The 22,558-nt window shown below is 39.4% G+C and overlaps 1 protein-coding gene across 2 annotated transcripts in view; it reads right to left on the reverse strand.

The window, feature by feature from the left end:
* Positions 1 to 13,813: 13,813 nt before the first annotated feature.
* Positions 13,814 to 22,558, reverse strand: part of LOC117413703 (BTB/POZ domain-containing protein KCTD6) — a 9,263-nt gene continuing 518 nt past the window's right edge. The window contains exons 2-3 of one of the 2 annotated variants that reach the window (XM_059000450.1): positions 19,003 to 19,126; positions 13,814 to 16,069 (exon numbers count right to left, since the gene is read on the reverse strand). In XM_059000450.1, coding sequence (XP_058856433.1) covers positions 15,383 to 16,069; positions 19,003 to 19,029 — 714 coding nt within the window. In that variant the 5' untranslated portion in view covers positions 19,030 to 19,126 and the 3' untranslated portion in view covers positions 13,814 to 15,382. The remainder of the gene's footprint in view (positions 16,070 to 19,002; positions 19,127 to 22,558) is intronic. The other variant, XM_059000451.1, reaches the window with a different exon arrangement.

The raw sequence follows: 22,558 nt of genomic DNA on the forward strand, positions 1-22,558 counted from the left end.
TTGTTTTCAAACTCCAGTGGTACACAAGTACCATGCCATGGTACATTTGTATATAGGGCTGCCTCAGGTTCATTAATAATAATAATAATAATAATAATAATAATAATAATAATAATAATAATAATAAAATAAAACACTTCACAAAAATCTTAATTAATTAATTAATTAATTAATTAATTAATTAATTAATTAATTAACTTTACAACTTACTTCTCTGGCCAACCTCATTGCCCCTGCACAACGACGATGATGGGCTCTCCTTCGGATTGCAGATCCCATCTTCCGATTTTCATTTATTATTAAAAATATAGCGATGGCTATTGCGGCTACAGCAATTATCTTCATTTTTTCTCTGCTGTCCAGTCTTGGTGCTCACATTCTGGAGAGCAGAGGACATTAAAATAAAAATAACTTAATTGATAAATAACTAGCTGTGACCGGAATGACGAGTGGTGACTTCACGGCAGAAGCAGGAAGGACAACTGACACCAGGTACTGCAGTTCAAAAAGGCTTGCGCTGTTTTAATTCAAAAATAAATAAAATATTTAAACAAAAATAAACACTTGCTCGCAGAGCAAAAATAAAAGGTTTAACAAAAACAAATCACAAACACAAAATATATAAACAAAGGTCAGGCTGGGCAAATAGCTGGCACTGATCCTTTTACTTTCGTTTCATTTTGTTTCTCTCCTCTCGTTCTCTCCTCTCGCTCCAAACACATCCCCCCCCCCAAAAAAAAACACACACACACACACATACTTTGCCATCCCCAGAAAAAGACACATGCACGCATATTACAGACAACACGAAAAGTCAATGTTTTATTAGTATGTGCTTTAAAATGGATAGCTACTTTAAGCATAGCAATATTTAACAGCTCTCTTACACACACACACACACACACATATATATACAAACAAAAATGACAATGCCCTCCTGAGTTCACATCTTCTTCTTGTCTATACACATTTCCAGTGCTGATTAATGATAACGCCTTTCCTGGCTGTGAATGATGACGCTGAAGTGTGTTTCAACTGAAACACTTTTGCGACCACTACGCCCTATTCCCCTTCGAAGTGATCACTCCTGGAAGTGATCACTTTGAAGGGAAGTAGGGTGTAGGGGCGAGGTTTTGAAATGGAACACAGCCATTGACTATGATATGTTTTACCACAGCGCACATATTTATTTTGTTAACAAGTGGGGGTGCCTGGCCCACTTTTAAAAGTGCAAGGGGCATGGCCCCCTGGCCCACCCGGTTCCGGCGCCCCTGATGAAGCATCAACATTAGGTGGGTACTGTCCTTTGTAATATTAGATGTTTGTAAAAAGCATACCTTTCAAACGGTGTTCTTTGTAATATTAGATGTTTGTAAAAAGCATACCTTTCAAACGGTGTTCTTTGTAATATTAGATGTTTGTAAAAAGCATACCTTTCAAACGGTGTTCTTGTTCGCTGAAGAACATACCAGTCGATCACATCTTGCACTCATTTTTATTATGAAGTGTGATGTTTTTCAGACACCCAGCCAGGCTCAGGAGGTTTACAGTGCTCATAACAGCCTCCTCCAGGTCCTTTTTATTGTCTGACTTTGAAATCTTAAAATTGAGATAAAGACATCATGCATGCATATTGAAGCAAAATATAAATCCAAGGGTCAGCATCCACAACAAATCCTCTTCAGTCCTGACATCCAATATTTATTTTCTCTAAATATAACCTGTTAATTTATGTTTCTGGGTTTAATACAATTTAATTTGCATAACAAGATCAATATACATGTTTTAAATAGATGCAAACATCCACTAAAAAAGGAATGAAACGGAAGAGGACAAATAATGAGATGCATTCTGAGAAGCTAGGCAAGAATGAGAGTACACATTATTTCATTAAAACCTTTTTCAAGTTTAAGCAATGCTTCAAATAATCCACTTTGAAACATTACGGTTTTTGTTAAAAAAGGCGTAGGGGTGCCCCTTGAACAGCCAACAGCTTAAACACAAATATTTTAGGGCACAGATGCAAATTCCATCCAGACACAAACAACAAAAACAAACATTGACTTAACTATCAATCAAAACTTAATTACTGCATTTTATTTCCAGTGTATTATATTCCCAGATACATACATATTAAAAATAAAAGCCTATCAGAACGCTTTTCATCAGCTAAGTACATCTTGGAAGCTAAGCTGTGTGGAAATGAAATGCAACAATTGAAAGTGCAATGTGTCTGTTTGTTGTTTAAAAACAAGGCTAAAAAATAAAAACCTGGTACTTTCCTTCACTATCCAATTGTCTACGTATGCTACACTTTCCTACCTCTGACAGCTGACATTTAATATCGGTCTGTTATATCCTCGATTGCAGCATGCATGTTGTCTGGACCTAACGCTACTGCTTGGAACAACACTGGGGCAAAGAAATGTGGAGATGGTCCTCCATGTACTGTGCTCATAGCAATCAACTGTCCTGCATAGAAATAGCTGTTGTTGTTCAAAGCTACCAGAAAGAAGAAATTAAAATATTACTTATGAAGCAAATGTATTTTGAAGGACTGCATGTTATAGTTGGCAATGGGGTAACATAATGCCCGTGATTTCAATGGAAATGGTAGTTAATAACAGCATGTTCATGTAATTGCATTTGTTATGTATAGTATATTTGTTTCTGTGGTGCAAACAACATTCTACCAAAGCAGCTTCTGAAAAACGCTTCTCAAAGTTAATTTTCAGAAACAGTGCCAGTTAATTACATTTGCTTTGCATCATGCGTGGCTCCAGAGGAACAATTGTATCTAATGTTATCACACGTCCTTCTGTTCTCTTTTCAAGAATAAATACTGTGAACATTTGGCACACCATATCTACTACAGGATTTGTATAAGTTATTTTTCAGCACATAAAATGAAATTGATTTATACACTTACACTCTGCATGGCATGAGAGAGTATGTTGATTTTCTGGGCCATCAAACATAGGGCTGTTTCTTATGTGTTGCAGCACTAGTCGGAAAAACTTCCTCATGGCCCTCCCAAATCCACTGCTCCTTTCACATCTACTCTTGTTGGTTGAAAAGTTTGGCCTCTTCATGGCTCTTACAGCACCATCCCACACATTTCTTCTGTTTAAGTTGAAGCGAATGACTTCTTCCTCATTGATGCCAACTCTCAGAGATTGTAGGATATCTTCCACACTAAAATATAGGAAAAGATGAAATTCAAGGAATTAAGTAACAATCAATAAATCACATCACATACGTTGGAGAGGTTTCTTAAAATCAAGAGAGGGGGAGTATTAACATTGCTACATTTTTGCATGTGGATGGTCAATTGGAGAACGAGTGTGATGTTTCATATGAATACACATCAAACATAGCTATTACTAAAGATACAATCCAACCTCTGCCATCCCATAATCTGGCACAACACAAACGGCTTACTTTCCTATGGGTGGTGTTCATTGTGTAACAATGTTACATTCACAGAAGATTGTGGTGTTCATAAATATCATGACAAAGAATTCTATGACAAAAAGTTATTTAAATGAATTAATTCTAAACATACATTTAAAATACAGTCACTGAGAAAATATTCATTTAGTTGTATGAATACATCTGTTCCTCAAGACTTATGGTTATTCTAATTGGGGAAAAAAAACAATGAATAAGGCTTGTAACACTTACTTAACAGCTGCATGCAAGCTTTCCTTTAGCGATTCCTCTAGAGCTCTATCAGCTGCTCTTCTTCAGAATCACTAAACACACTGTCTTCACTGACAAGGTCCACAGAGTCTCTAAAAAAAAAAAAAAAAAGAAGAAATTCAGCCCACTGTAACACTGATGGCATTGGAAGCTTCTGCAGTAATAGTCCTTTGATAGTCTTTTTAAATTACATCAATGTGAGACATTGTGTTGTGCATAAAAAAGTATGTCACAACAGAAATCAGTGTCACAGAAACAAACTTTGTACTCAATGTTAAAAAATAAAAATAATATTTTAATTACATAAAAATGACAATTACTTATGCATACTCCACATTGAAAACAGTACATACCTGTACAGTCCACTACAAGAAGTATGGTGCTTGTTGTAATAATTTTGAATATGGGATGTGTTGTCATGTGAGGACATACAGTGGCTCTCAAAAGTATTCACCCCCCCCCCCCCCCCCCCCCCTTGGACTTTTCCACATTTTATTGTGTTACAACATGGAATCAAAATTGATTTAATTAGGAGTTTTTGCCACTGATCAACACAAAAAAAGTCCATAAGTGAAAAATAAAATCTACAAATTGTTCTAAATTAATTATAATAATTATAAAACAGAAAATAATTGATTGCATAACTATTCACCCCCTTTGCTATGACACACCTAAATAAGCTCTGATGCAACCAATTGTCTTTAGAAGTCACATAATTAGTTGAATGGAGTCCCCCTGTGTGCAATTAAGGTATTTCACATGATTTCAGATTAAATACACCTGTCTCTGGGAAGTCCCACAGTTGGTTAGTACATTTCCTAACAAAAACTACATCATGAAGACGAAGGAACATTCAAAGCAAATCCGGAATAAGGTTCTTCAAAAGCACCAATCAGGGGCAGGATATAAGAACATTTCCAAGGCATTGAATGTCCCCCGGAGCACAGTGAAGTCTATTATTAAGAAATGGAGAGAATATGGCACAACTGTGAATCTGTCTAGAACAGGCCGTCCTCAAAAACTAGTATCCGGGCGAGAAGGGCACTAGTCAGGGAGGCCACCAAGAGGCCTATGGCAACTCTAAAGGAGTTACAGCCTTCCACGGCTGAGCTGGGAGACACTGTGCATACAGCAACAATAGCCTGGGTGCTTCACAAAACTGGCCTTTATTGGAGAGTGGCAAAAAGAAAGCCATTGTTGAAAAAAACTCACATCAAATCTCAGCTAGATTTTGCCAGAAGGCATGTGGGAGACTCTGAGACCAAGTGGAAGAAGATTCTATGGTCTGATGAGACCAAAATAGAGCTTTTTGGCCTGAAAGCTAAGCGCTATGTTTGGTGCAAGCCTAACACCGCACATCATCCTGAGAAGACCATCCCTACCGTGAAGCATGGTCGTGGCAGCATCATGCTATGGGGATGCTTCTCTGCGTCAGGGCCTGGAAAGCTTGTGAAGATAGAGGGCAAAATGGGTGCAGCAAAGTACAGAGAAATCCTGGAGGAAAACCTGTGGAAGTCTGCAAGAGACCTGGGACTTGGGAGAAGATTCATCTTCCAGCAGGACAATTACCCCAAACATACAGCCAAAGCCACACTGGAGTGGCTTAATAACAAAAAGGTCAATGTCCTGGAGTGGCCCAGTCAAAACCCGGACCTCAATCCAATTGAGAATATGTGGAAAGAGTTGAAAATTGCTGTTCACCAAAGGTCCCCATCCAACTTGACGGAGCTTGAGCAATTTTGCAAAGAAGAATGGGCAAAAATTGCAGTGTTCAGATGTGCAAAGCTGGTAGAGACTTATCCAATTAGACTCATGGCTGTAATTGCTGCCAAAGGTGCCTCTACCAAATATTGACTCAAGGGGGTGAATACTTATGCAATCAATTATTTTCTGTTTTGTATTTGTAATTAATTTAGAACAATTTGTAGATTTTATTTTTCACTTTGACATTATGGACTTTTTTTGTGTTGATCAGTGGCAAAAACTCCTAATTAAATCAATTTTGATTCCATGTTGTAACACAATAAAATGTGGAAAAGTCCAAGGGGGGTGAATACTTTTGAGAGCCACTGTAGATAGTTGAGTCTCTTCAGATATCTCCATAACGACATCACCTTCCAAATCATTGTCCTCTGGCTGTGTGAATACAGGTAACAAATAAATAATAATAAATAATAATAACAAAGCCATACACGCCTTACTGTTTTTTGGTTGTTTTTAAAAGTTAAAAAAAAATTGAATGTCAAAACACCACAGATACAATACAAGTCAACCACTATGTTGTAAAAAATAATTGAGCAATCTTAAATGTATTACAAATACACCAGACAAATGGATTACCTTCCACAGTTTTCAATGTGTCTGAAAGGCATTGCAGAGGGATATCTTTTTCACACCTTTTGCACTTCTCCATGACCACCTCTTGACACTACAACAAACAAACACAAATGTATTTTTAACATGCTTCGTTTTTATTGTATGTGTTTGTGGCAATGTGCCCCGCCCCTGTGTGCATATTATGTGTTGTATGTTGCGTGCGTGTGTAAATGTTGGTGTATAGATTGGTACACGGGATATAAACGGGTCTGTGTTTCACGTGTGATTTAAAAAAGTGTAGATTTATATTTAGGCACGGGGAGGGCACAAATCACTTCACGTGCTGGTTAAATGTAATATGTGAGCACAGGGTTGCACAGAATTAATTCACGTGCTGGGATTCAAGTGAATAATTAATTAGTAATTGAATCCCAGCACAACAGTATATATAGAGACACGTAGCACTCAGTCGGGGTTAGGTGTTCAGTGAGTGGAGAACGGGATTGGAGACGGAGGTAATAAGAAGAAGAAGAAGAAGAATAATAGTTAAGTGTTTTCACTCACCGTGTTTTGTCTGTGTAGTCCGTTTTGTTTGTCTCTTTATTTTGGCGTGTAGTGCCGTGTCCAGTGTTTTTGTGTTTCAAACCTTTTATTTTCTGTTCTGTTGATTAAATCCTGAGCGCGATCACGCGCCCAGCTTCACCAAACCACATCTCTCTGTTTATTTATTTCCTGGCTCTGGTCTGACACCACCCACTCCGGCCGTCTTTGTGACAGTGTTACATATGCATTTACACCTTAAACCAGTGATCTCCAGTCCTGATTGTGGAGGGCCATAGTCCAGCAGTTTAATAGGTTTAATTCGATAAATATTGCTCAAAAAGAAACAGTAAGAGTGTGTCAGTGAAGAAATATGTTGAGAGTAGGAAAGAACATAAGAAAGTTTACAAACGAGAGGAGGCCATTCGGCCCATCTTGCTCGTTTGGTTGTTAGTAGCTTATTGATCCCAGAATCTCATCAAGCAGCTTCTTGAAGGATTCCAGGGTGTCGGCTTCAACAACATTAATGGGGAGTTGGTTCCAGACCCTCACAATTCTCTGTGTAAAAAAGTGCCTCCTATTTTCTGTTCTGAATGCCCCTTTATCTAATCTCCATTTGTGACCCCTGGTCTTTGTTTCTTTTTTCAGGTCAAAAAAGTCCCCTGGGTCAACATTGTCTGTACCTTTTAGGATTTTGAATGCTTGAATCAGATCACTGCGTAGTCTTCTTTGTTCAAGACTGAATAGATTCAATTCTTTTAGCCTGTCTGCATACGACATGCTCTTTCTAGAGCAGCAATATCCTTTTTGTAATGAGGTGACCAGAACTGAACACAATATTCTAGGTGAGGTCTTACTAATGCATTGTAAAGTTTTAACATTACTTCCCTTGATTTAAATTCAACACTTTTCACAATATATCTGAGCATCTTGTTGGCCTTTTTTATAGCTTCCCCACATTGTCTAGATGAAGACATTTCTGAGTCAACATAAACTCCTAGGTCTTCTTCAATTTCCCATATGATATTTATAATGCACATTTTTATTTCCTGCGTGCAGTACCTTACACCTTTTCTCTATTAAATGTCATTTGCCATGTGTCTGCCCGTTCTGAATGCTGTCTAGATCATTTTGAATGACCTTCTTTGCTGCTGCAACCGTGTTTGCCACTGCTCCTATTTTTGTGTCATCTGCAAATTTAACGAGTTTGCTTACTATACCAGAATCTAAATCATTAATGTGGATTAGGAATAGGAGAGGACCTAATACTGATCCCTGTGGTACACCACTAGTTACCTCGCTCCATTTTGAGGTTTCTCCTCTAATCAGTAGTTTCTGTTTTCTACATGTTAACCACTCCCTAATCTAAGGGTCATGGTTACTATTGAACACATACAGCAACCTATATATGCTCTATCAAAAATTGTCCTTGCCCATGACCTCTGACCTCTCCTAGAGGTCAAATTAAAAATTAGCTTTAACTCCTTAGAGAGTGAAGATAGTATCAGAATTTTCTCGCAATGTACTCTTTTTATTTATATATATATACTCTAAGCACACTCTTAAACTCAGGGGAGACGTTCAGGAGGACATAAAGATGTTTCGGACTCCTGTAAGTGGATCATTCGTGCACTGGGCTTGCAACGTATCCAGATGACTTTTTAAAATCACACAGACTCATTTAATTTGAAGTTTTAACAAATCAGAGAAGTAGTAGTGCTCTTTTCGGTTTATTAAATGCTTTAAAAATTGGTTTGTTTGGTTGCGTGGACCACCATAAATCCCAAGTAAAAAGCAGTCTGGGTGATCCAGTGCTTTACAGGTTTAACAGCATTAGTACTTCAATACAGTAATACTAATATGGTTATCATATATTTAGCTCTTAGGCTATAAAACGCAAAAAGCTAAAAACCACCCTCCGCTAAATTCTAGAACATTCAATATATATCACTCTCTTAAGACTAAAACATAATTTCTATACCTTATAGCAATGCATCAATATAAAAGAGATATTAAATTCAAATATATGCTTACCTTCCAGTGTATGGAAGTGTAGTGTAGGATATATTGAAAAATAAGAACTGTCTTCAAAAGGCAGAGACTTGTGAAGTTGTTCAGAGATCTTCAGAGCATGGACTACACAACTTGTAGTTAGCAAGTCGCACGATACTTGACTGGGGTTTTGCCTAGGTTTTTATAGGATTTTCCCTCCATTGAATATATCAGAAGTCCCAAGTAAATCTAATCATCACTCGGCCTTGACATTTTTATCTTTAAGTTAATTATACATTCTAGAAGGATCTGGTCAACTCCCTTTTCAAAATTGATTGGATATACTTCTTGCCAAAAAATATTGGAACATGATTTCATCGCTCTCTTTTTCCAACTCCTTCTTTTTTTAAAACATCAGGTGGACCAAAGTTCACAGAATTCTTGCTATAATATAATACAAGTATATGTGTATATATGAGAGATGTTTTTAATATGTAACACCAGCTTTATTTGATTATATTTAGCTGAGTCAAAAATATACAGTGCCTATAGAAAGTCTACACCCCCTTGAACATTTTTCACATTTTGTTGTGTCAGTGGCTCAGAGTTTCATGCATTTAAATGAGGATTTTTTCCACTTATCTACACACCATACTCCAAAAAAAAGGTTTTATTGAGAAAAAGATTATATATTATTATTATTATTATTATTATTATTATTATTATTATTTATTTCTTAGCAGACGCCCTTATCCAGGGCAACTTACAATTGTTACAAGATATCACATTATACATTATTTCACATTATACAGATATTACATTATTTTTACATACAATTACCCATTTATACAGTTGGGTTTTTACTGGAGCAATCTAGGTAAAGTACCTTGCTCAAGGGTACAACAGCAGTGTCCCCCACTGGGGATTGAACCCACAACCCTCCGGTCAAGAGTCCAGAGCCCTAACCACTACTCCACACTGCTGCCCATATTAAAAATACAAAACTGAAAGATCATAATTGGTTAAGTCTCCACCCCCCTGAGTTAATACTTGGTGGAAGCACCTTTGGCAGCAATTACAGCTGTGAGTCTGTTAGGATAGGTCTCTACCAACTTTGCACACATAGATTTGGCAATATTTGACTATTCTTCTTTACAAAACTGTTCAAGCTCTGTCAAGTTCCTTGGGGAGCGTTGATGGACAGCAATCTTCAAGTCATGCCACAAATGTTCGATTGGATTTAGGTTGGGGCTCTGACTGGGCCACTCAAGGACATTTACCTTTTTGTTCCTTAGCCACTCCAGTGTAGCTTTGGCTGTGTGCTTTGGATCATTGTCATGATTATGATCATGGTATTCTGCTTGCGGATCATGATCATGATCATGGTATTCTGCTTGCGGATCATGATTATGCACATGGTATTCTGCTTGCGGATCATGATTATGATCATGGTATTCTGCTTGCGGATCATGATCATGGTATTCTGCTTGCGGATCATGATTATGCACATGGTATTCTGCTTGCGGATCATGATTATGATCATGGTATTCTGCTTGCGGATCATGATCATGGTATTCTGCTTGCGGATCATGATTATGCACATGGTATTCTGCTTGCGGATCATGATTATGATCATGGTATTCTGCTTGCGGATCATGATCATGGTATTCTGTTTGCGGATCATGATCATGCACATGGTATTCTGCTTGCGGATCATGATTATGCACATGGTATTCTGCTTGCAGATCGTGATCATGCACATGGTATTCTGCTTGCAGATCATGATCATGCACATGGTATTCTGCTTGCTGATCATGATCATACACATGGTATTCTGCTTGCAGATCGTGATCATGCACATGGTATTCTGCTTGCAGATCATGATCATGCACATGGTATTCTGCTTGCAGATCATGATCATGCACATGGTATTCTGCTTGCTGATCATGATCATACACATGGTATTCTGCTTGCAGATCGTGATCATGCACATGGTATTCTGCTTGCTGATCGTGATCATGCACATGGTATTCTGCTTGCAGATCGTGATCATGCACATGGTATTCTGCTTGCGGATCATGATCATGGTATTCTGTTTGCGGATCATGATCATACACATGGTATTCTGCTTGCGGATGATGATTATGCACATGGTATTCTGCTTGCGGATCATGATTATGATCATGGTATTCTGCTTGCGGATCATGATTATGATCATGGTATTCTGCTTGAGGATCATGATTATGCACATGGTATTCTGCTTGCGGATCATGATCATGCACATGGTATTCTGCTTGCAGATCATGATCATGCACATGGTATTCTGCTTGCAGATCGTGATCATGCACATGGTATTCTGTTTGCTGATCGTGATCATGCACATGGTATTCTGCTTGCAGATCATGATCATGCACATGGTATTCTGCTTGCAGATCATGATCATGCACATGGTATTCTGCTTGCTGATCATGATCATGCACATGGTATTCTGCCTGCTGATCGTGATCATGCACATGGTATTCTGCCTGCAGATCGTGATCATGCACATGGTATTCTGCTTGCAGATCGTGATCATGCACATGGTATTCTGCTTGCTGATCGTGATCATGCACATGGTATTCTGCTTGCAGATCGTGATCATGCACATGGTATTCTGCTTGCAGATCGTGATCATGCACATGGTATTCTGCTTGCAGATCGTGATCATGCACATGGTATTCTGCTTGCAGATCGTGATCATGCACATGGTATTCTGCTTTCAGATCATGAGTATGCACATGGTATTCTGCTTGCAGATCATGATCATGCACATGGTATTCTGCTTGCAGATCATGATCATGCACATGGTATTCTGCTTTCGGATCATGATTATGATCATGGTATTCTGCTTGCGGATCATGATTATGATCATGGTATTCTGTTTGCTGATCGTGATCATGCACATGGTATTCTGCTTGCAGATCGTGATCATGCACATGGTATTCTGCTTGCAGATCGTGATCATACACATGGTATTCTGCTTGCAGATCGTGATCATGCACATGGTATTCTGCTTGCAGATCGTGATCATGCACATGGTATTCTGCTTGCAGATCGTGATCATGCACATGGTATTCTGCTTGCAGATCGTGATCATGCACATGGTATTCTGTTTGCTGATCGTGATCATGCACATGGTATTCTGCTTGCGGATCATGATCATGCACATGGTATTCTGCTTGCAGATCGTGATCATGCACATGGTATTCTGTTTGCTGATCGTGATCATGCACATGGTATTCCGCTTGCTGATCATGATTATGATCAATATATTCTGCACTGGTATTCTGCTTGCGGATCATGAACATGAAGACCATATTTGTTTATAAAGGTTGCCATGGAAACTGTGGACCCACAATTCCCTGGTGCATCGCTCACATTACAGATGTGGATAGACCTGAATTAAGGCAAGTTCGAGTTTTTGTTATTGTGTAAAATGTAATACTTGCTCACATGTGCTCATAACATAAACGATGCATGATACAATTTAGTAGGCGGCAAAGAAAGCTGTGGAAGATGCAAAGGCTGCCCTTCGAATTAGTGATATCATGGGGCAAGTTCAGCATGGAAGAGGGGGTCTTGGTCTCAGTTCAGCTCCTCCTACATGGCACAAGACAGCCCCAGCTCAAAGGAGGAAGCTGGTAGTCAACGAGGTGCAAAAGCAGGAGGAGAGGATGAGGTGTATAAAGGCCATTTCCCAGGCCAAGCAGGGAGAATGGAGGAGATGGGAGAGTGTGGAACAACACAAGATTGGCTGGCAAGACCTATGGTCAATGGAACAGAGCAGGGAAGATCCCTCATGTCCTTTGTGTTCATCACCTGCAAAATTAAGGCACATTTTGACAGGATGTAAGGTGGCTCATAGCCAAGGACGGTTTACTTGGCGCCATGACCAGGTGCTGCGATGTTTGGCCTTAGCATTGGAAGACAAGCGTAACATGACCAATAAGTTGCCACCTGTTCCATCAAAACATTACACACAAAAGACAACATTCCTCCGCCCAGGAGAGCAACCACCAAGAAAAGGTGTTAAAACCAATCCTCGTCCAGGACAATTGGAAGCTGCTAGAGACTGGAAAATGCTGGCAGATGTTGGTCAATGGCTTATTTTTCCACCTGAGATTGCCACCACTAACCTTCGACCAGATATTGTCTTGTGGTCTGGATCAGCACGCCTTGTTCACCTGGTAGAGTTAACAGTGCCATGGGAGGATGCTGTAGATGAGGCGTATGATAGGAAGAAACTGCGGTATGCTCAACTAGCCACTGAAGCGGAACAGCGAGGATGGATAGTCAGGGTTTACCCAGTGGAGGTGGGTTGTCGAGGATTTGTGGCACACTCTACAACCCGGTTTCTCAGAGACGTCGGATTCAGTGGCCAAGAGTTGCGTCGCACAGTGAAGAACTTATCTGAAGCAGCAGAGAGGAGCAGCAACTGGCTGTGGTTGAGACGGAAAGATTCTGGCTGGGGATCTCAAGCACAATAAAAAGAAAGAAACGCTGATGTAGGGGTAAATAAGCTGGGCTGAGTTGAGTGGGGGACGGAGGGGGGTGATGCTGGGACACCAGAATCACCGTCGAGCCCTCTTGAGGTGTCGTGGGCTAGTCGACGGAACACCGAGGATGGAAGGTGCCCACTTGAAGACCCCAGAGATGTACCCTACTTAGGTCAATCCAGACGGTTGTCATGCTGATGCGCTGGGGAGGCCGCACTGTGGTTGATCCCTGGAGCCAGCATCGCAGCTGTTGTGTGTGCTGATGCGCCAGGGAGGCAAAATAAGCTGATCCCTGGAGCCAGCATTACACTTCAGCCATTAACACCAGACAGAAGGATATCTACATCATCATATGGAAGGAAACGTAAATGGATGGAGACACATATGGATCACATTAGTTTACTGTAAAGCTACGTCTTAGTTGGTGCTTATCTTGGCGAGAGCCGAGTTCAAATCAGCATGAAGTTTTAACATCTACTCTCGTGTAATGGAAATCAATTTAGATAACCATCTTTTAATGATTTGAGAGAGTATAGCGACCACATTTGTAACTGTTTTGTTGTTTTTGTTTTCTAGTACAAAGTGTATGCAACTTTACATAAAACGGCGGAGGGTGGGCATTGGTACCTGTATTTAAAAGTAAGTATTAAATTGTGATGGGTTTTTAATTATTATTTTTATTGTAGGTACAGCATTCTGGTTGAATTAAGATGGCAGACAGACATGTATCAAGGCAATTGATTTATTTATTTTATTTTTAAAAAAATCTGCGGGGGAAGTGGGATAAAATTAGTATTTGTAACACCCCCTCGTGTACTGCAGCTACCTATGAGATTTTGCATCAGTAGCTTTATTATACAGTTGTACTGGTTGACTTAAGATTTGTATTTCATTGTACCAATGTAGGCCTACCTATCATTTGTATTAATTACTTGCTAGATGTACAGGATCCAACAAACCAGCTGGTATTTAGTGTTAAGTTTTTATTTATTTTAAAGCTGATCAATACTTGGAGTAGCACAAGTGCTGCAAAGTTTTGTGTGTAATACTCCCAGCATTCATTTTAGGCAGCCAATTTGTGTTATAAGACCAGCATATACGATATATGTATAGTTATCAGGGCGGCAGTGTAGTGTAGTGGTTAGGATTCCAGACTTGCAACCAAAAGGTTGTGGGTTCGTTTCCCAGGTGGCGCACTGACATTGGCTCGTATGTAAATAGCTTTGGATAAAAGCGTCTGCTAAATGACCTTGTTTTATTTTAATTTATGTGGGTATATGATTTCAGTTCTGTTCCTTTTCTAGTGGTGAGAGTGCCAATGTTGAGGCTGTTCGACTTCTTCAAGGAGCTGCAAGGATATTGATTCGGTGTTGTTTTCTTTGTCCAGATTTAACACCTGGGCTTCAAGACTATTTCTTATGTATAGCGCTACCCCTCCGCCTCTTCTGTCCTGCCTGTCTTTCCTATACAGTGTGCAGGAAAGACATGTAGGTTCCAAAATGTGTTCCATAGTAACCATGACCCTATCTGGACTCTGTAAGGAGTGATGAGCTAGTTTTTCATTTGACCTAAAGGAGAGATCAGAGGTCACAGGCAAGGATATTTTTGATAGAGCATATATGGGTTTCTATATGTGTTCATAGTAACCATGACCCTATTTCCACTCTCTAAGGAGTTAAAGCTAGTTTTTCATTTGACCTTTAGGAGAGGTCACCGGCAAGGACATTTTTTAATACAGCATATATGTGTTCCATAGTAACCATAACCCTATCTGCACTCTCTAAGAAGTTGTAAGGTAGTTTTTGAGTTGACGTTTACGAGAGGTCAGAGGTCACAGGTAAGGATTTTTTTTGTAGAGCATGTATGGGTTCCTATATGTGTGTTCCATAGTAACCATAACCCTATCTGCACTCTCTAAGGAGTTATAGGTAGTTTTTCATTTGACCTTTAGGAGAGATCAGAGGTCACGGGCAAAGATATCTTTTGATAGACCATATACGGGTTCCTATACATGTTCCACAGTAACCATGACCCTATCTGCACTCTCTAAGGAGTTATTAGGAAATGTTGCATTTGACCTTTAGGAGAGGTCAAGGGTAAAGACATTTTTTGATAGAGCATATATTGGGTTCAGCACGTCGACATGAAACTGAAGGACAGAGGGTGGACTAGTGAGCTTGTTGTTGTAGTAGTTAGAGGTAAGAACACGCTGCATATTCAGTAATTGCAGGTGTTTATTCATCATTATATATATATATATATATATATGAGAGTACTTTTGTGTTTTCTAAAAACGGTTAGTCTTCAGTTTTCCTTGCCAATCTGCAGAAAGTCCAGTGGTGCTCCACAGTGTTCTCGTTGGCGCGCTCACTCATGTGGTGCACACGCGTGTTCCTGATGGTGAAGCCCTGCTTGGTGATGTACTCCACCAGGTGCACGCGCAGGGACACCTCTTGATGATAGTCACATGGTCCAAAGGTAAAGGACACCTGGCAGTCCCTGGTGTCCATCATGTGCTTGTTCCACTTGGTAAAGTTGTTGGAGACGCCTTCCAGAAGGGAACGCACCTTGGTGGTGATGGTGAGCTGGGTTATGATGACTGCTACGGGGTTTGAGTATTTGGAAAGCTTGCGGGTGCTGGAGAGCTCCACCACCTCCTCGAAGGTGTCCAGTGGGTACAGAGGCTTGGGGTCGGTGAGACACTGGATCAGGGGCTCGATCTGGTAAAAATCAGCCTCCTTGCGGAGCAGGTCGATCTCCTTGAAGTCCATGGGCAGGGTCAGCTCCGATGTGCGCAGGAAGTTGAGGATGTACCGGAACAGCGGCCCGTCCCGGTCGATGAAGAAGTGTCCATGGGAGTCCCGGGCGGAAGGGAAGTCTCCTCGGAACATGGCACCCAGCATGGAGTCCGGGTACCGTGTCAGCGTTGAGAGAGACGTGGTGTACAGGTGCCCTCCGACATTCAGAGTGACTGGATCAGTCATCTAGACACAGGAAACAAAGAATTGATCAGCGATCTAGACACAAAACAAAGAGACTGGGATCAGGGATCTCCACAAAACAAAGTCTGGATCTGGGATCTCGACACAAAACAAAGAGACTGGATCAAGGATCTACACAAAACAAAGAGACTGGATCAGGGATCTCGACACAAAACAAAGAGACTGGATCAGGGAATGCCACACAAAGAATCTGGATCATGGATCTTGACACAAAACAAAGAGACTGGATCAGGGATCGCCACACAAAAAGAGTCTGGATCAGGGATCTTGACACAGAAACACTTCATTGACTATTTCACTCATTTACAAATAACATTACATTATTATAAATAATTTAAGAGCATTACAAGGCCAACCTAAAAGGCGTTTGCATTGCATATAAGAGTTAAACATAAAATGTCCAGTCCAAAGGTAGGATTTGTATGAAATGTTCAGGGTTGTAACAAAAGTGTGTCAGGTGTGCAACCCTGTCAGTTTTGTCCAAGTCAAGGTGTCAGGGCCTGTATTTATCGTGTGTGTGAATAAATTACTTGATTTTTGTACGTATAAAGTTTAGAATTGTCACATGCATAATTAGATTTTGATTTATAAATCTTGTGTAAGACACTCGCACACATGTTAATAAATTGAAATGTCACTAAAGTTGTTCGCACATGGACATGTGCATGTAAAATTCCCACATATAGCCATGGTCAATGTAGCCATCTAAACGGCTCAGTTTTCTAGACGAGTGGCGCACTGCTGTTTTGTAGAATACACTAATTGTGGGTTCCGATTGGCCATTTAGCAGGCCGAGACAGGCATCACATAAAATCTGCACATGAATGGAATGGGGCTGTTTTCTGTTCAAGAAATTAAATTCCTTCTCTCTTGGTGCTTTAATGCTACATGAGTACAGTCTGCAGCACCGATCACATTGCTACATGAGTAGAGTCTGCAGCACCGATCGCATTGCTACATGAGTACAGTCTGCAGCACCGATCGTATTGGGGGACCCAGCAAACCCTTTTTACTCAAATCTGCTGTTCTTCCCTGTAGGACAGTGACATGATAAGAGTCTAAAACCCCAGGCATCAATAGGCTAAAGTAAGAGGCATGTGAAACGCCAAATCAATATGGGTCCGAATAATGGATAAAAATTCAAAAGAGCATAATAATAGGAGCATGCTATAGACCGCCAAATTCAGACGCCAAGCAAAATAATCTGTTATACAAAGACATTAGAAATGTGTGTAGAAAAGGAGAAGCCATACTAATGGGGGATTTCAACATCCCCTGTATAAAATGGGAAAACCCTGTGGGGAGCACGACGGACAAAATTGAAATGGTGGAAATGACAAATGACTGATTCCTAACGCAATTTGTCAAGGCACTGACTAGAGGGGAGGCATGCCTTGATTTAGTCTTTTCAAATAACGAAGACAGAATAATTAAGACAGAGGTCAGAGAGCCATTGGCAAACTCAGACCACAACATGGTCTCATTAGAAGTGATTTTTAAAACCCCAAAAGTAATGACTAAAGCTAAGGTTTACAATTTTAGAAAAGCAAACTATGAAGGTATGAAACAGAAACTAACAGAAGTAGATTGGAGTAAAATAGAGAAAACATCCACAGAAAAAGGATGGCTGTTTTTTTTTTTTTAATGTAGTACTAGAGGCGCAAAACAATTACATCCCAAAAGTAGACAAATCTAAATCTAAAACAAAATGGCCAAAATCGTTTAATAGATCAATTAAAAAAATATTTAGAGAAAAAAGGCACTTTACAGAGCATTTAAAAAGGGACCAAGAACAAAGTACACAGAAAGAGTCCTTGGAACTGCAAACACAAGTCAAAAAGGAAGTTAGAAAGGCCAAGAGAGAGATAGAAATAAGCATTGCTAAGGGGGCTAAAGCCAATTCCAAAATGTTTTTCCAATATTATAACAGCAAGAGAACATTCAGAGAGGAGGTAAAATGTCTAAGAGATACAAATGGCAAAACCATGGATGAAGAGTAAAAAATTGTACTAACAAGGTTGTACTAACAAGGTCAAACAATACGTTTTATTAAACATTTTAAAACTAATAAGCAAAAGTGAAGACTGCATGTGTACGTGAGTACATTAATTATTGTAGATAGTAATTCATAGCCAGCCAGCATTTTTGTAAATAGCAACACATGTAATGCACAATAAAATAAACATTCTACTTGTGTCATCGGTGTCAGTTTCAGGCACAGCTTCATGGTTGGCAAGGTGACACAGCTGAGAGAATGTTTTCCTCTGTCATCCCGTCTGATGCAGTCAGTGTCAGATCAACACACAGTACAGTTAGTCACTCAGTAACGAGGTGTAAACAGGTGATTCATCGATCTGTATGAGCGTTTACGAAGGTGCTTTGTTAAAAAAAAAAAAAATTCTAAATCTAAATTTATAAATCTGTGTTTATTTTTTAGCAAAATAAACTCTAAGCCTATTTTTAGGGACCCCAACTGTTGTTGTTGATGCCAACTTAGGCACTTCACATAAGGACTAGCAAGTTTCAAAAGGTACTAGTCCTTTGGAGTAGTAGCACAATATTGTTAGTTTCTAACCCTGCATTATTATCATAAAAAAGAAGGGAGTTTTCTAAAAATAGCCATAGATTTGTTTTCACCCACATCACTGTATTCATTTGTATTGTACAGCAAACCTGTTAACCACCACCTAAAATAACCTGTCCATTGATCTTACCTTTACCATCTCCACAATGCAAGTGAATGAGTGAAGCACCTTGAATAAGCAACCCCCTGTGTTCAGCCACTATGATGACCAGTTAAGTCAAGTTGTGCATCGAGATTAGCACTCATTTTGGACTATTTTACCTAAAGTAACATGAGGCAATAAAATGAGTCTGTGAAACCAGCTGTAAAACATCAGGGTCTACTCTCTTACCATGTAGCCCCAGTCTCCATTATCCATTTGCTCTGCCTTGGTTGATTCCTCCTGGATTGCAGCGAGTGAGATGAATAAATATTCACCTTCTGCTCCCAATGCACTAGTGCAAGACTGGAATCTCCTATAGGGAATATAGATCTGTCACTAAACCAGAACAACAAAAAGAATCGAAAGGAAGATTCTAAAGATCTATGAAGGATTTGTGTCCACATTGAGAACACACAGCATTCTATTGTTCACTGACTGTGCAAGACTCAGCTAATGGGCACCAAAATACTTCGAGGAAATCAAACAGTATCAAGCGGGCGATCCTGAAGTCTGATGCACACAAAACTCTAAACCTGACATCTGCTTCATTGCAGGACTGGACCTTTTCAATAAGCAATTTGCTAATGCTGACCATGTTTTATAGGACCACATATTAATTTCCTGTTTGAATTTCTGACAATGTCTGACCATGTTCCTCATTTTACCTAGACAGTGACATTTTTTGTAAGACGTAAATCTATTTGGTTTCGGAGGCTAGACGAATAGAGACCATGTCAGTACTATGGCTATATATATAAATCTAAACTTTGTGGAAATTGGATATTGAAATTGTATTTATCTTATGTATAATTTGAAGAACAGTTTATTTTAATTATTTTGTTTAATATATTTAAGGGATAAATAAATAAATAAATAAATAGTTTTTTTCTTATTTATTTATATAGCACCTTACGTCATAGACTCCAAGGTGCTTTACAGAAAACATAATACACACAGGATAATAAAACATTCAAATAGCATACTATTAGTATTTATCCTTGGAATAACCACGAGCCCTGCATCCTGAGAGCTAAGATTCCTTTTAGGAATGTATGGGGTCAACAGCTCTTGTAAATAACTGGGTGCTAATCCATTAAGAGCTTTATAAGTTAAAAATAAGATCTTAAAATAAATTCAAAACTGCACAGGAAGCCAATGTAAGGAGGCCAAGACAGGAGTAATATGTTCACCTTTTCTGGTTTTAGTTAGAATTCTTGCAGCAGCATTCTGAATAAGCTTCAAGCGAGACACCAAATACTACTTTGGAATCCCAGAAAAAGTGCATTACAATAGTTGATTCTTGATGAAACAAAGGCATGCATTAGATGCATAATAGATCTAAGTTTAGCTATATTTCTCAAATGATAATAAGATGCTTTAGTAATTTTCCTAATATGGGACTGTAACAGGGGAGACCTGTGCTGACTCTTCTGGTGTATTCAAAGTGCTGCAGGAAGAGGGCAGCAGCCGTTCAATATCCTCCTGTTGGTCAGGACACAGAGAGGTGGGAGAGAGGGTGTGTGGGCTTTCCTTCTCTCTGAGGAAAGCCCTCTCTGGGGGGATTGCTTGCCCTATAAAATAACATTCTGCTGTTTCCTCAGGTCTGCCCTTCTAAGAGACATGCGGACGCTCTGGTCCAGAACTGAGACACGGCCGGAAAGGAAAAATCTGAAAAGAAAAAAAAAGAACCCAACAAAAGAGAATAGGGGTAGCGAGGAAAACCGTGGGCAGACCCCATCAGTATTTTTATTAACAGACTGAGGGAGTGGTGAGGGTAGGATGGAGACCCGGACCGTGTGGGTAGCGACGGTCGGGGTGAAGCTGCCGAGTGCAGCACCTTTTATTTGTAGTTTTGATTACTGTGTTTTATTTTCCTTTTTTCTTTCGCCTTTTGATTATTCTTTTGTTGAGCACCTGTGAGTGCGCCTGCACCTGTATTCTGAATTCTTTACCGCCTCTGGTATTGTTGTGGTTCTGTTTTTACCATGGTTGGTAGGCAGACCACGGCCAACACGCCCTCTGCGGGCTGAAAAGAGGAATTACCTACCCGGAATAAAACTGGGCACCTGTGCAGTGTTTCAAGTTCATCTGTGTCTCCCTTGTGTCAGTGAATTACCCACCACCCTTCCACAGGGACTCAAATGATAGAACAAAATAAAAAATGACCCTCAGATTTCTTGCTTCAAGTTTTAGTTCTGAGGAAAGGCTGCTAAGATCTATTTTATATAAATCAACATTTTTTAATTGGTGCTGTGAACCCACAAGCATGACCTCTGTTTTATCAGAATTCAACATCAGAAAATTCTGAGACATCCAATACTTTATGTCCGCAAAGTAAGCAGCTAATAGCGCCCCAGTAGAGGGATTGCCTGGATTGAAAGACAAGGTACTTTACCTAGATTGCTCCAGTAAAAACCCAACTGTATAAATGGGTAATTGTATGTAAAAATAATGTAATTTTATGTAAAAATAATGTGATATCTTGTAACAATTGTAAGTCGCCCTGGATAAGGGCGTCTGCTAAGAAAGAAATAATAATAATAATAATAATAATAATAATAATAATAATAATCTCCCCGACAGAAACATACTGAAACCTATCGAAAAGATAAGACCTAAACCAAGAATGGACACCGTCTGTCAAACCCACTAAACTCCCAAGCCGATTTAATAGAATGGAATGGTCCACAGTATCAAAGGCAGCGCTAAGATCAAGAAGAATTCAAACTGAAGGAAAGCCAGAGTCTGAGCTTATCAAAAGATCATTTACTACCCTAACAAGAGCCGTCTCAGTGCTATGTGCAGATCGAAATCCAGACTGAAATTTCTCAGATAAACCATTACAAGCTAAAAATGTGAGTAATTGATTGGCAAAAACTTTCTCCAAGACCTTGGCTAAAATGGAAGATTGGAAATTGGCCTATAGTTCTTAATAACTGTAGGATCCAAATGACTTTTTTAAGTTGGGGTTTAACCACTGCAACCTTAAGTGCAGAGGGAACTATACCAGATGAAAGTGATTCATTTATAATTGTTAAAATGCCTATATTAGCAACACTAAATACATATTTTAATAGTTTAGTAGAAATAGGATCAAGGGCACAAGTGGTTGGTCTCATATGCCTAACTAACGCTGTCAGCTCTTGCAAAGTAACCAACGAGAAAGCCTCCATCGTAGTTTTATCAGGTCTAGCTAATTCAAAGTAGGAAGAAAGGCCCATAATAGAAGGAGTCTATAAGATCTGATCACTAATGTCAAGAATTTTATTTTGAAAGAATTTTAAAAACTGAACCAATATTAGAGGTAGAAGCAACAGCAGGTGAATTTACTCATTTATCTATAGATGCAGAAAGAAATCCAGGGTTATTTTTATTTTTTTCAATCAGGTTAGACTAGTATAAAGATCTAGCAGATTCTTTGTATTTATACAACTACAATATATACAAGGTCCTTTCTTTAAATTCCCAGTTAAAAATCAAGCACGTGAAAATACTGAATTATTCCATTACTTGATAGGCTACTTAATGTAAAAAAAAATGTTTGTTATGCGGTTTTGAAGAAGCATATTATAACAAACAGTTGTATATTTTGTTTTTTAAGGAGCAGTACTGCAGTCACTTTGCATGTCTTTCTAGTCTGTTTCATTTCACCTGGACACTGGAGAGAAATCGATTTGTTTCGGAGGTTATACGAACAGTGCCCGTTGCACGGTCAGAATACACACATTTTGAACTGGTGCAGGTA

This window comes from Acipenser ruthenus, chromosome 25 (assembly GCF_902713425.1).
Source record: "Acipenser ruthenus chromosome 25, fAciRut3.2 maternal haplotype, whole genome shotgun sequence".
Classification (NCBI taxonomy): domain Eukaryota; kingdom Metazoa; phylum Chordata; class Actinopteri; order Acipenseriformes; family Acipenseridae; genus Acipenser; species Acipenser ruthenus.